Source organism: Lepidochelys olivacea, assembly GCF_965140295.1.
Source record: "Lepidochelys olivacea isolate rLepOli2 genome assembly, chromosome: 1".
In the NCBI taxonomy this organism is placed as follows: domain Eukaryota; kingdom Metazoa; phylum Chordata; order Testudines; family Cheloniidae; genus Lepidochelys; species Lepidochelys olivacea.
The window spans coordinates 153,025,828-153,039,884 of record NC_140411.1 but is presented as its reverse complement, the minus strand read 5'-3'; the positions used below and the strand labels follow the sequence as shown (position 1 = coordinate 153,039,884).

General features: G+C 37.9%; 1 protein-coding gene across 1 annotated transcript in view; it reads left to right on the top strand.

Moving 5' to 3' along the window:
* Positions 1–14,057, top strand: part of CFAP47 (cilia and flagella associated protein 47) — a 649,074-nt gene that overhangs the window by 24,477 nt on the left and 610,540 nt on the right. The window contains exons 3-9 of the mRNA XM_084621504.1: positions 2,444–2,559; positions 7,420–7,558; positions 9,472–9,700; positions 10,133–10,293; positions 11,513–11,646; positions 12,238–12,473; positions 13,215–13,407. Of these exons, the coding sequence (XP_084477630.1) occupies positions 2,444–2,559; positions 7,420–7,558; positions 9,472–9,700; positions 10,133–10,293; positions 11,513–11,646; positions 12,238–12,473; positions 13,215–13,407 (1,208 nt within the window). The remainder of the gene's footprint in view (positions 1–2,443; positions 2,560–7,419; positions 7,559–9,471; positions 9,701–10,132; positions 10,294–11,512; positions 11,647–12,237; positions 12,474–13,214; positions 13,408–14,057) is intronic.

Here is a 14,057-nt window from a genome sequence, read left to right as displayed (position 1 = left end):
TGCATGCATTGGCAGGGCCCATGCTTTCAGAGAAATCTGTGTCCATGTCCTGATCACTCACGGGACCGCGCTGACGTCGCCTCCTCGCCCGGTATCGCGTTGCCATGTTCTGGTGCTGCATATACTGCTGGATAATGCGTGTGGTGGTTGATGTGCTCCTAATTGCCAAAATGAGCTCAGCGGCCTCCATGCTTGCCTTGGTATGGCGTCCGCACAGAAAGAAGGCGCGGAACGATTGTCTGCCGTTGCTCTGACGGAGGGAGGGGCGACTGACGACACGGCTTACAGGGTTGGCTTCAGGGAGCTAAAATCAACAAAGGGTGTGCCTGTACATCAAGGAGTATTTCAGGCAGGACTGCACGGAGGGTTCCAATAAGAAATGGTGCACCAAAGTTATCGTTGTTATTGGAACAAGGAGGTTAGCCTGGCCTCTGATTGATACATGGCTAGATTAACCTCGCTGCGCCTTCTCTGTGACTGACTGCAGTGTGATCTAGACAGGGGAGGAGGAAAATGAGTCCAAAACAAATCTGGTCTATTTCTTGTTCTGACCCACTCCATCGATCCTTTACATCTTTGGCTGGCAGCAGACAAAAAAGGCGCGAAATGATTGTCTGCCCTTGCTTTCACGGGGGGAGGGAGGGTGGGAACGGGGTCCTGACGATATGTACCCAGAACCACCCGCGACAATGTTTTAGCCCCATCAGGCATTGGGATATCAACCCAGAATTCCAATGGGCAGCGGAGACTGCGGGAACTGTGGGATAGCTACCCACAGTGCAACGCTCCAGAAGTCGACGCTTGCCTCGGTACTGTGGAAGCGCTCCGCCGAGTTAATGCACTTAATGCACTTAGAGCATTTTCTGTGGGGACACACACATTCGAATATATAAAACCGATTTCAAAAAAACCGACTTCTATAAATTCGACCTAATTTCGTAGTGTAGACATACCCTAAGAGTTCTGAGATTGCTTCAGCTAGTTCTTTAAGTACCGTAGGATAAATTTCATTGAGCCCTGCCAACTTGAATACATCTAATTTATCTAAATATTCTTTAAACTGTTATTTTCCTATTTTGTCTTGCATTCCTTCTCCCTTGTTGTTAATATTAATTGTGTTAAGTATCTGGTTGCCATTAACTTTTTTAGTGAAGACTGAAGCAAAATAGACCTTTAAACACCTCAGCTTTCTTGATGTCATAAGTTATTAACTCTTCTCAGAGGTGAAAGTGGGCCGGGACAGTGTACTGGTAAGAAGTGGCTGCCGGTACTGGCCCATACACAGCCCACGTTAAAGCACTGCCACGGCAGCACTTTAACGTTGCTACCCCTTTTGCCCCCCCACCCCAGGGCTGCCAACAGTGGGGGCAAAAGGGTCAGTTGCCCTGGGGCCCGGCAATTTAAAAGGACCCTGGGCTCCCAGCCGTTGCTACCATGGCAGCAGCCAGAGCCCTGGATGGTGTGGTCCGGGCAGTGTGGAAGGGCTGGCTGGGGGAGGCTGACCCCTCCAGCCCCACCCCTTCAGACTGAGGCCAGGCCTCCACACTGGTAAGTATTTTATCTTACTTTCACCCCAGCTTTCCTTCATTAAGTAGAGGACCTAAGTTTTCCTTTGTCTTTCTCTTGTTCCTAATATATTTAAATAACTTTTTCTTATTGCCTTTTATGTCCCTTGCTAGGTGTAACTAATTTTGTGTCTTAGCCTTTCTTATTTTGTTCCTTAGTTTGTTATTTTGTTCCTTAGTTTGTTGTTGAATGCAGCAGTCTGCCTGCATGGAATCCATTCGAGGATTTGGAACCTTAAACTGCAAGCTCTTTGGGTCAGGGTTGGTGCAATGCCAAGTACAATGGAACCCTGATTTTGACAAAACAAATAGCTTAAACTTAATTTCACCAGTGTCTTTTATTACAACTAATGTCACTGAAACTACATGATGCATGCTCATAAATAAAGAACACTGAGTGCCATAAGTTTTGTTGCACTAGGGTGTGAACATCTGGATAAATATTAGTTTGGTCAGCCACTATTGAAATGTTTATGTGTATGTTTATCTTAGTCATTTTAGTCATTTTTTTATGCAGGAATTAACCCAAAATGAGTGAAAGCTTTTCTGAGAATTCATATTAGGGTCTTTGTGCCATAACACAGGAATTGAAACATAATATATAGTTGCATTCCATTTCAGCTTATTGACTGGAATTAAATTGTTTTAAAGTTACAGTAATTAAAAATAAACAGATTAGCAGTTTAATAAGTAAGCATTTTTATGTCTTCCATGTGTTCATAATACTGCTGAAGTGAGTTGCATAAATAATTGTGTTAATGGAATTAGGAGGAAAGCAAATTTTTTTTCTATTGCATTGTTCAAATATATTTCTTTTAAAAACCACAAAATAGCTTGAAGTTCTGGGAAAAAATAATTAAAATATCTTTTCTCTGCAGATTAATTCCGTGCTGTTGTCTGGAAATTGAGCCAGAGATTAATTTTGGCACAGTGATTGCAAACAGTAAAGTAATTAGTAAAGAGATTAGTATTACTAACCATGGATCATCTCCAGGTAAATGTCACTATTCAGTAAATTACCAAAAGGTTTTATTTTTCTTCAAAAAAATGTAGTTTTTGTTCAAGTTAACACATCAGCAATAAAGGAATTTAGGATCTTATACAGGAGAAAATAAGGCTTTGATTTGAACAGGACTGTGAGTTCACAATTGCTGGTTTTGTAAAAGTCCCCCCAGTGTCTTAAGCTCAGTTGTGAGGTGTTGTGGAACTGCTCAGAGAAGGAGAGCTCATGTAAAACTTCTGGCAGCTGTAAGACTTCGGAGTATCCAAAAATGCATTTGTAGTAGTGCTCTATTCTTGAATCTAGGCTGAGGCCTGGTCTATTTTATACAGTTAGGTTGATGTAAGGCAGCTTACATCGACCTAATTATGTCAGTGTAGTCACTACAGCCTTGTCCCACCGATGCATGTGCCCTACCGCACTGACATAATAACTCCACCTCCATGAGAGGTGTAGGGTTTATGTCATTGTAGTTAGGGCAACACACTGTCTGCGAGGACACTGTGTTACTTACAGGTTTCAGAGTAGCAGCCCTGTTAGTTTGTATCAGCAAAAAGAAAAGGAGTACTTGTGGCACCTTAGAGACTAACAAATGTATTTGAGCCGTAGCTCACGAAACCTTATGCTACAGCTCACATACATTTGTTAGTCTCTAAGGTGCCACAAGTACTCCTTTTCTTTTTGTGTTACTTACATTTGCTGTTGGCTGTCTTGTCAATTTCATGGAGCTGCAAAATTGACAAGAAAGCCCCAATTCCCCTGCTGGGTCTCTGCTCCATGCTGGGCTGCCCCCTGGGCTCCCCACTCCCCGCTGGAAGCCTGGCTGCACCAAGGCTCCCATCTCCTGGCTGGGAGGCTGGCTGCCCTCACAGGCTCTCGGCTCCATGCTTCCTGCTGGGAGCACGGCAGCTGATCAGAATCCGGGCATGGTAAGAAGTCTCAGATGGCTGCCTGCCGGCTGGGAGCAGGGAGGCAAGTAGCCTGGGGGCAGTTGGGCTCCCTGCGGGGATCTGTGCAGAGCTGAGAGTCGTGGCTCTCAACCCTCCACACTGCCCCTCTTCAGTCAGTGGAAGCACTACTGGTGAGGATGTGCACCACTGTGCATTAGAAATCACTAGATGTCTTCTTCTTTCCTTAGGCAGAATAGCTCACATATAATTGCTTTTATTACCTTTACTGAAGTCTGCGATCCCAATATCTTCCCACTGGCAAGACATATTGCTCTAAAACTTGGTAGGAATTGCAGTGGCAAATCCATCAGGATGAGGGACGGGCCAAGCCTGTTACCACAGAATAAGTAGGGCAACTGTCTGTTCCAACTAGAGAGCTTTCACCTGGTCAGCATAGCTTTTGAGATCACACAAATTGGTGTTTCTAAGCAGGTGTCTCAAGTCCCTCAGCTTCTTGGAAGGAACCTTCTTAAGTGTATATACCCTTCAGGAGAAAATTCTGATGATGTGGTATGAAAAGGCTCATTTGGAATCTTTTAAGCAATCCCATATAAATAGGCTTGGCAGAATTGAATTTTTATTTATTTATTTTTTTATAATTTGGACACATAATATAGATATTTATTTTTAAGCTTTTTTTTTTCCCCAATTTTTATCCGTTTAAATTTTCACAGTTAAGGGAAAGTGCCTGGGGCTAAGTCTCGGGGTGTGTGTCAGATAAATATTTAATGACAGTAGTAGTTGAGATTCAAAAAGTTAAAGCTTTATAACTGTCAAAACAAATTTGTCAACATCACGTTAAAAGATACAAAATATATGTCCTTATATCAAACTCTAATATGCAACATTTTTCTTACTTTGACTATCTGTACATTTTTATTATTATTGATGGAAATATTTTTTTGTTAGTTTTTGTGTGCACAGTGAGATTGACATACACCAACGTTTACCAATACAAATCTACTCCTTCCAAGCCTACATATAAATTATTTGACGACATTTTTCACTTGTCAGGGTTATGAGCATTTTCTTCCAGAAATCGTTTGGCATCTCTTCTGGGTTTCAGGGAACAAACTTAAAGCATATAATTTTTCTCTGGCCTTTGGTCATGTGCGACTTAATACATTTAGAAATGCTCACTAAAAACTCCCTGCTTTGTATCATATTAAGGTGGCCCTGACTAAGCTGATGGAATCTCCTTTTGAGCCATTTGATACCTGTGAGCTCAAGTTTCTTATGTAGAAGGTCATTTTCTTATGGCAGTGACTTTAGCTCATAAAATTAATAACTTTTAGTCTCCAGGGAACAATCCACTTTTATATTCCCTTTTTTTAAGAATAAGGTGATGATATGAGTACATATACTGAATTCCTTCAAAATTCAACTTTTAGTTAATCATCCTACCATCATTTTATCCCATGCATGTAAGCCCATCGGGGTGAAGCTGTTCTTCGTACCAGTGTCAAAGTTTCTTTGATATGGATTAAAATCCACCCGTTTTACACAAAAATAACAGGGAATATTGTTGCCAAGAGAGCCATATGAGAATGGCTCTTTGATTGGAAGTCTCACTGTTTAAAATCTGGCAGGCCTACAACTCAAGGATCACATCAACAGCCTGTTTGGGATGAGGGAAGCTTGCTGTGGCTGAAAACTTCTGATACATCTACAGGAGATTTGTGAGGCAGCCATGTTCACATAAATGCAAACATCTACTAAGCACTAGTGCTCAGATTTTGTTTGTGTTATAAAAAAATCTCTTTTGCTAAAAAGTATCAAAACTGTTGCACACTTCAGCAATTTTAGAATTTTTTGTCTTAACTTTTTATTCCAGATGTTGGTTAGTATGTGTGTATTATCTATATAAAGTATACAAGGAAAGGTATTGACAAAAAGAACAAAAATAGTTGTATATACTGTTTGCTTTGTGAAAAGTTTCAGTTATAATCTTCTGTTTTCCCTAGAATCTAATGCTCAACTCTATGGGGAGAAAAGTGAGTGGTGACCCATGGAACAGTATAAATTTTCTATTATACAAAGCAATTTGTTATATAACAAAAATGCTTGTGACAGGCATCTTCAACTTGTTCTAAGTGTCTACTGAAGTTTGTATTTGGTTCTGTGTTTTTGTAGAGATGTCTCTGCAGCAGTTCAGTCTTCTAAAGTGGGAAATCTACCACTGCTGTAAATTGCTTATCTGTTTTACATATCATTTTTTTTGGCTGAGGTAACTTCCACTTAGGGGTAAATAGCCTTTCCGTTATACTTCTCACTACAACTTTGACAAATGCTCTTTAGGGGAAGAAATATTGATGTTAGTGTCTTCCTTTCCTGTTAGCATCATTACTAAGTAGAATGTTTAGTGCTAGCAGCTGTTCACTGGACACTTTGAGTGTACACAGATTTCATATATATATATATTTTTCTCCTACGAGGTTGGAACTTGATGTGTAATGTCTGATTTTTTTGAAATCCGCCATTACTAATAAATGATCATTTATCTCCTAGAACAGAAATAGTTGTGTGAGAAGTACTGATCCTTTACCTGTTTTAAGCATATGTATAATTCACCTGGAGTGAAGTTGATCCTGGTGCAGAAGAGCCATATATAGCTTTCTTCACCATTTAAGCCCTGTGATGCAGGATGGGCTGCTGATGCAGGATTGGGCATATGGAGGTGGCTTTGTATAGGCTGGTGCAAAGGATAGTATCGAGGGCAGACAAGTGATGGACCGCTGAATCTATGATTATGTGGGCCCAGTGGACCTAATACTCCCTGCAAGTAATGTTGAGGGGCAGTATCCAGACACATGAGTAATGTCAGCAGGGGAGGGGCTACATCCTGGCCTCTGGCTGAGGGAGTAGGTTACATGTGTCCTGACTCCATGTTGTTAATCAACATAAAACTTGAGTACTCAAGCTTTATTTTGATTCTGCATCTTATTAAAAATCATAGAATCGCAGGACTGGAAGGGATCTCGAGAGGTCATCTTGTCGAGTCCCCTGCACTCATGGCAGGAATATGTATTATCTAGACCATTTGACGTGGAAACTCCTGTGGTAATTATGGAACATGGCTTTATATAACAGCAGTTTTAATAGTTTATTGATACCTCTTGGTTGTCAGCAGATAATATGCTGCCACATGTGGAATACATCCACTTATCGATTCTCTTGTTCACATAGTTTGTTAATTTTTAAAAAATGTATCCTATGCTTGTGCTTAGATTTTTCTCATTTGTGGTATACTACACTGCATACATACGCAGTTGTCAATTGCACAGAAGGAGACAATAGACTTCTCCTTGGTTAAGCTCTTAAACATTTGGCTACTACTGCTATATAAAGCTATGTCTCAAATTTGCCTGACATACAAAGTGTTACTAGCAACTGTTTTCTGATAGGTTTCAGAGTAGCAGCCATGTTAGTCTGTATTCGCAAAAAGAAAAGGAGGACTTGTGGCACCTTAGAGACTAACATATTTATTTGAGCATAAGCTTTCGTGAGCTACCACATTCATGCATCCGATGAAATGAGCTGTAGCTCACGAAAGCTTATCCTCAAATAAATTTGTTAGTCTCTAAGGTGCCACAAGTACTCCTTTTGTTTTATGATACAATCAGTTGGGTTCTGAATGTCATTACATTGTCTATTACAACAATAACTTTGCACAATGGCATTGTATGTGGGCATCTGATATTTGAGGAAAGCCAGGAAAATGTTAGATTAGGATTTTTTTTGCAATATATGTGTTACAATACCATAATTTTATTTTTATAAGTTACTTTATTTTATGTACTATTTATGAAACTTTACTATGTTTTTAGTTTATTCTATGTGTTGAATGCTAGATAATCTTCCATTTAAATGTTATATGTAACATACAGTACTATATTTGTCTTAGGTGCATTTAAAATAAACTACAACGGAAGTGTCCCTGTTAACATAGTACCTTCCAGTGGAATGGTGGAACCCAAAACATTACAGTTGGTTAAAGTGGATATCTGTACAGATATACCGAGAGTCATTAGGGAAATGGCAAAGTAAGTGCAGAATGTGACTGCATAGTCTGCTTGTTTTGGATGATTTTTTTAATGTCCTGTCTTATTTCTAAACTCTCTTCAGTTCAGCTATATTTATCCAAATGCTGAATAACTGGAACCACAACGTGACAAGAAGTTAAGTTCCCAGGCATCTGTTGCTGTCCCCAGTTGTCCAGAGCTTTGCTTCATTAAATAGTTTTGCTGATGATATTAGCTCCATAGAGCAATGTGTGCCTGGCAACACTAAAACAGTATTGACAGGCAGTGGATGCATGTCTCTTGAGCTCAACATTCTTCTGACCAAGGGTGTACATACTCTTGCACTGTTGGTTCCTGGCTCTCTACCAGTTGATGTGATTTGGGGAACTTTATCCTTTCTCTTTTGGAGGAATAGTTACAGAGGGTGTATTTTAAAAAAAACCTTTACAGATTTGAGAGCCATTACAGGTTCCACTGGTATTCCCACTTCAAGTACACTGAGTCTCTCTCGGATCAGTAGAATCTTTCAAAATATAAATATTTTTAAATGCAACCATAATAGCTCTTTCCTTTGTAAAGAGTTTTAAAAAGTTATTTAAAGTCAGGACTTGATTAGTACAAAGAAAGTTAGTTTAGCAAAAAAATCTTGTTTTTCTTGTTTCTGACTTCAAGTTGTGGGTCTTTTTACCAGGGTGGACCTGAAGCAAATAGTGCTGCACTTATTCAGACAAATGTTATTGTTAATAGGCATGACACTTCTCCAGTGCTTTGAAGGGTTGTACAACACGCAAAAAACCTTTTCTCTTCAAGAACTTGAAGGACAGCAGCAATTAATTATAAATTCTTCTGTTAGTTCAAGAATCCAGGAAAAGCTCTCCTGAGGAGGCAGTTTTCTGGCCCAAGTAAATCAGGTTGTCACATTCCTTGGCATTGAAGCCAGGATCATCTGACAAGTCCTATCCTGCTAAAGAACATCACAAGCAGAGGACTCCTAGAGATGATCCATCTAAGATAGTTCAATTATTGAAGGGTTTAAAATCTTCAGATCCAGCAACAGGGGAGTCTGGCCTTTCTAGTTACAGGGGGATTGAGAGATTTTTGGACTGAGCTAGGTTTTTATATGCTCAGTGAGTAGAATGTAAGGCTCCAAGGGTATGGTTGCCACTCACCTCCTAACTGCTGGTACTGCTCAAAAACCCCCCAATGCCCCATGTGTGATTCTTCCACCATGACTCTGCAGTGACAACACACTCAGAGAACACAACTTATAATGGGTACATAATCTCTTCATACTGTAGAATGTGTTTATTTTTGTGCCACTATGGTTAGTTTTCAGAGTAACAGCCATGTTAGTCTGTATTCGCAAAAAGAAAAGGAGTACTTGTGGCACCTTAGAGACTAACCAATTTATTAGAGCATAAGCTTTCGTGAGCTACAGCTCACTTCATCAGATGCATATCGTGGAAACTGCAGCAGACTTTATATATACACAGAGAATATGAACCAATACCTCCTCCCACCCCACTGTCCTGCTGGTAATAGCTTATCTAAAGTGATCATCAGGTGGGCCATGTGCTGGAAATGGCCCACCTGATGATCACTTTAGATAAGCTATTACCAGCAGGACAGTGGGGTGGGAGGAGGTATTGGTTCATATTCTCTGTGTATATATAAAGTCTGCTGCAGTTTCCACGATATGCATCTGATGAAGTGAGCTGTAGCTCACGAAAGCTTATGCTCTAATAAATTGGTTAGTCTCTAAGGTGCCACAAGTACTCCTTTTCTTTTTATGGTTAGTTTGTTTACTATAAGCCTTTGATTTAGTCAACTATATCAGAGAATTTAAAGTAAAGTTCCAATAAAATTCATGGATTATTCTTGTATGAATTTTAGATGTGTACATCTCATTTTTTCTCTGTTACTCTTTCCAACAGAGTGCAATTGCAAGGTTGTGGTGTCACAAACTTAAGGATAGAAGCTCATGTAGTTGAACAAGTTCTTGAATTATTAGGTGTGTCTCATGAAAACACACTAGAATGTATTCATTTTGGATCTGTCTATTTTGGAACTTCAAATACTGAGCAAGTGGTTCTGTACAATAAAAGCCCAGAGACCATCAACTGGGTGGCAGTGCTGGAGGACGATGCTGTTGGGGGAGAGATGGTAAGGAAACAATGTTGAATTTTTAAAAATTTCAGTGCAAAGATGTTTTGATGGCTGCTTTTGATTCTCAATGGTTTTTTAAAATTTACATTCACCCTCTATTAATGTCCCTTACCTCAATCTTCTTTCGGTCAGTTGCTGAAAGATCTGTCCAACAGCAGGTCTATCATTACAGGTTTTCATTGAGAGTAAAATGTTCATACCAGCAAGAAATCAAGTAAACTTTTTTTAAAAAGAGAGTCAGTTCATTTCATATCCCCCGGCTAATGTTTGTGGGTTTTACAGTATAAATTGAGAGCTAGGTGGTAGTGTTATATTTTCCTACTTCTTAAATCTTTTTTGCTTCTGTCTCTTGTTGCTGTGGAATTTTCCACACAAAAAGGGAAAATTGACTGACATAACTATATTTCTTGTTTTGGTGTTGTTTTACAGGGCACACATCTTCAGAAGAGTACTGATGCTGTTTTACAAGAATTGAGCTTCATAAATAGAACCAAAGAACTAGATGTTTCAACTTTGATCTCCTGCATTCCCAACCAAGGAACCTTGCTACCTTATCAGAAAACTGTGGTTACACTGTGCTTTAGTCCAAAGTAAGTACACAGTGCAACCTTAAGAGGCTGACACAATAAAAGATGTAATTAATACATGCAGGCAAATCTATTTGCAGTTGTGTTAGATGTATTAAATTAACCCTTATGTCTCAAATTCTTTCCTCTCAGTGTGCACAGATCAATGCTAGTTTACTGCTGATGGACAGTTTAAAATACATTATAAACCTAATTTTGTATATACAGAGTTAAAAATAAATTAATTAAAATAATACATTTTTGTTTGATAAATAAAGATGTATACATTTTCCCCCAGATTAAATCTACAAATTTCCTTTTAGTTCATCCTCCAAAGTAATCACAGATCAATCCAGGCAAGGAGGTTTGATTTACTGTTCAAAAATAATTTATAAATTCTTCTTGCTGGCTAGAAATTTTGTTGAGAGGCTTTGACAGATGAGTTACATAAGTTATAAGAACATTTCCTCCCCTCTACCCCCCCACAATTTTTCATCCAGGAAATCTCTTGAATTAGGGTAGTTTGTCACCTTCAAGTTGGCAGTTCCTGCTACGTTCCCCATCACAAATGCAGTGCACTACAGCAGTTGATGATCTGGTGTTTTTACACACTTGGTCTGTGCATGCCAGCATGTATGTACATATTCCATAGTAACTTCTCATCCTGACACTAGTGACAAGAATAGAAAAAAATCTACCTAGCTGTAAATAATAATAATAATTCACTAAGATTTACTTCAGGAACCAGAAAGTTGGATAACATTTTTTTTCATGTTTCTGGTCAACAAAAAGGGTATTAAATTCTCCAGAGGAACTGATCCACCCCCCCACTCCCCCGTTGAACATGCAAAAGTGTATGGGAGACTCCTATTGTTTTCAAGTTTGGTAACTTCCCTTAACTTGAATGTCACTAGAATAATGTCAGCTTGGTGGTCTGAAAGAACAGAAACATCACCACCAGGTTTATATAGGGCAGCTACAGGGACTCTTTGTATACTTGTGTACGTATGTCATTAGAGTTGATGTGGCTATACCCTCTGCAGCTTTTGGGACATGGGAGCTGCAGACTACTATATCTGAGTAGTCCCGTTGGTTTCAGTACTGTGTTCAATTTTAAAGTCTCATTTGTCTGAGCTGTAACAGGAGAATTGTAGAAATAAAATGAACTGATGAAAAATTACCATTGATTAATAAGTGTATGTATGTATGTATGTATGGTATTTAAAGATAGTGAATTTTACAGGCAATTTAAAAGAGACATTGGACTTACTGAATTTCCACCAAGACAAGATTATGCACTGTTTTTGAGGTTTGAGGCCGTAGGAAGTAAAGATGGCTTTCTGCAAGCTCTGAATGGTGACAACATACCAATCAAAGGTATGTTATTAGAAATATATAGCTTACGTATGGAAGACTTTGAAGTTTTTAAATTTTTCCACGTCTTCGGATTAGTAATTTTAAAAGGGACTTGTATATGTGTTGTAGGGACCTGCACATGTACATTAAGAGAACTGGTGCTGAATGCCTCAAATAATGAGGAAAAGGGCAGCATTGAATTTCAGACTCTAATTTGGGGGTAGAGGGGAAGGGGAAAATAAATTTAGAATCATTTATGTTACAAATGCACCTTTTGGTTGCAAGCATTTAGTATTTAATTGTAGGTTTAACTAATTTTTAAAAAATAGATTTGTAAATCACTGAAGGTTTATGGTTAGGTCAAAATGATTGTGTTTTTCCAATTTTAATAAACGAAGAGGGTTTTAAATGATGTGTTAGCCTATATAAATAAGCACGTACATCTTGCATTAATTGTGGCCAATTATATTAAAATTCTGAAACACAGTATTAGAAAAGAAGCCATGTTACTTCATAATTTTACATACTCTGTGGCTGTAAGAGTCTAAAACTGTTTCATGTCTTTTTAATTCAATATCGTATTTTATACTTGTTTCTTACTCTCTTGTGCAGAGACTCATCCTCATCATGTGGAGTTAGCTTTGACAGGTTCAGGGCTTCCTGTCATGTTAACTTTCAGTCCAGGACCAGTTGTTAATTTTATGGACTGTTTCATGGGTGAACACACAGAGATTATGTGCACTCTCAAAAATGAATCTGAGTCACTTCCAGTAACATACAGCTTCCACAAGATAGCGCATTTTAATATTTGTCCTGAAAAAGGGAAAGTAAAAGAAAAATGTACAAAGGTAATGTAAATGCTCATCTTTTCCCAGTAAATAGATACTTGGTTGGAAAGATGAGGACAACATTATCGTCTACAATTGTTCATGTTAGAACTGTAAATTGTTTTGTTTGCATATTTTCAGTGGTGAATACTAGATTCACTTAAGAAGAGGTTCCACATTTCCTTTTACATGAGCCAAGCTCATAATTTATTGTCAATATAGAACCATACAGTGGACTCTGTTACTCTATCAAGCACCAAATACTATCAATTTTCAAATGGGGAGGGAAGAGAAAGTACATTTTGTAGTGATTATGGCCTTGATTCTGCAAAGACATAGATACTTAAGTAAAATTACTCATGTACCTAAATATTTGCAGGATAAGGCCTTAGGTTTAATTGTTCCATTAAATCACATATTTTAGCTACTTTTCCTTTTATGTAGCATAAAGATATTTAAAGTTAGAACAAATATATAAGTATAACTTTTATGAACAGATAAATTCAGGGCACCGGGGAAGATGTGCAACTATATTATTCTACAGAATTGAGCTTATAAAATTCTGTTAATGCCTAGCAGTTCTATACATCTTAATTTGCTCAATTACATATAATAATTAGTATTATGAAAAATCAAGTAGTACCCTTAAAATAAATTTGAATCAGTATGATATAACTAATATTTAATAAAGAAGTCTACAAAATATCTCTCTGTTAGCTTTATTTTTAATAAAATGTTTCATAGCAATGTTCATTTTTTTAGGATGTGATGTTTTCATTTGTTCCACGTCAAGCAGGAACGTTTAAAGTGAAGCAAGTTGTAGAGATTTTTGGTTCAGTGGCAGAGGAAGATAACTTACAGTCTTTGAAGATCAAACCCTTCCATCAAATACATTTAAGTTTTACTGGTGTATGCAAACCTAAAACCAAGAAAATTATGTTTAAAATCAACCCTGGTATGTTACTAAACAAAAAATTCTGAGTGTTTTCATTTTTAGAAATATACTTCTTAACAGGTCTTAGAAATGGAGTCAGTTCATATTTTAGCCATTGTTTTAAAAAACATTTTTCTTTGAAAGCTTAAAGAATACTCACTTTATTAAAATATATCCATGGTAGTGTTTTTCTAATTTTTACATGATTAGATAAATCAGGGTTTAACTTTGTGCTGCTTTGTATGATCCTGAGGATTTGCAGTCTTATGTTTTACATTAAGAATTATTGTACTTTACTTTTGTATTTAACTGTCTTGAACAATCCTGGTAATTTATTTTTCATTGTAATGTATCTGTTAATACCCTGCACCTGAGGCTTGAGAAAATATTTAGGAGCCTAACTCCCACTGATTTAGGTGCCTTAAAAACCTTTGAGGATCTGGACCAAAGTCCCCGTTTTACCAGAATAAATACATGGAGATGGTCATTTACTAGAAGGAACACTGTCAGGTTTGAAAGTTTAATATTTATATATAAAATACACTTATCTGTGGTGAACTGATAATACCTTGGATTATTGAAAATGAAAAATTAAAAAATTTAATAGGGTTTATCATTTATACTGTCTTGTTCACTCTTTGCATTTCACTCACATCAAACATAATCATTGT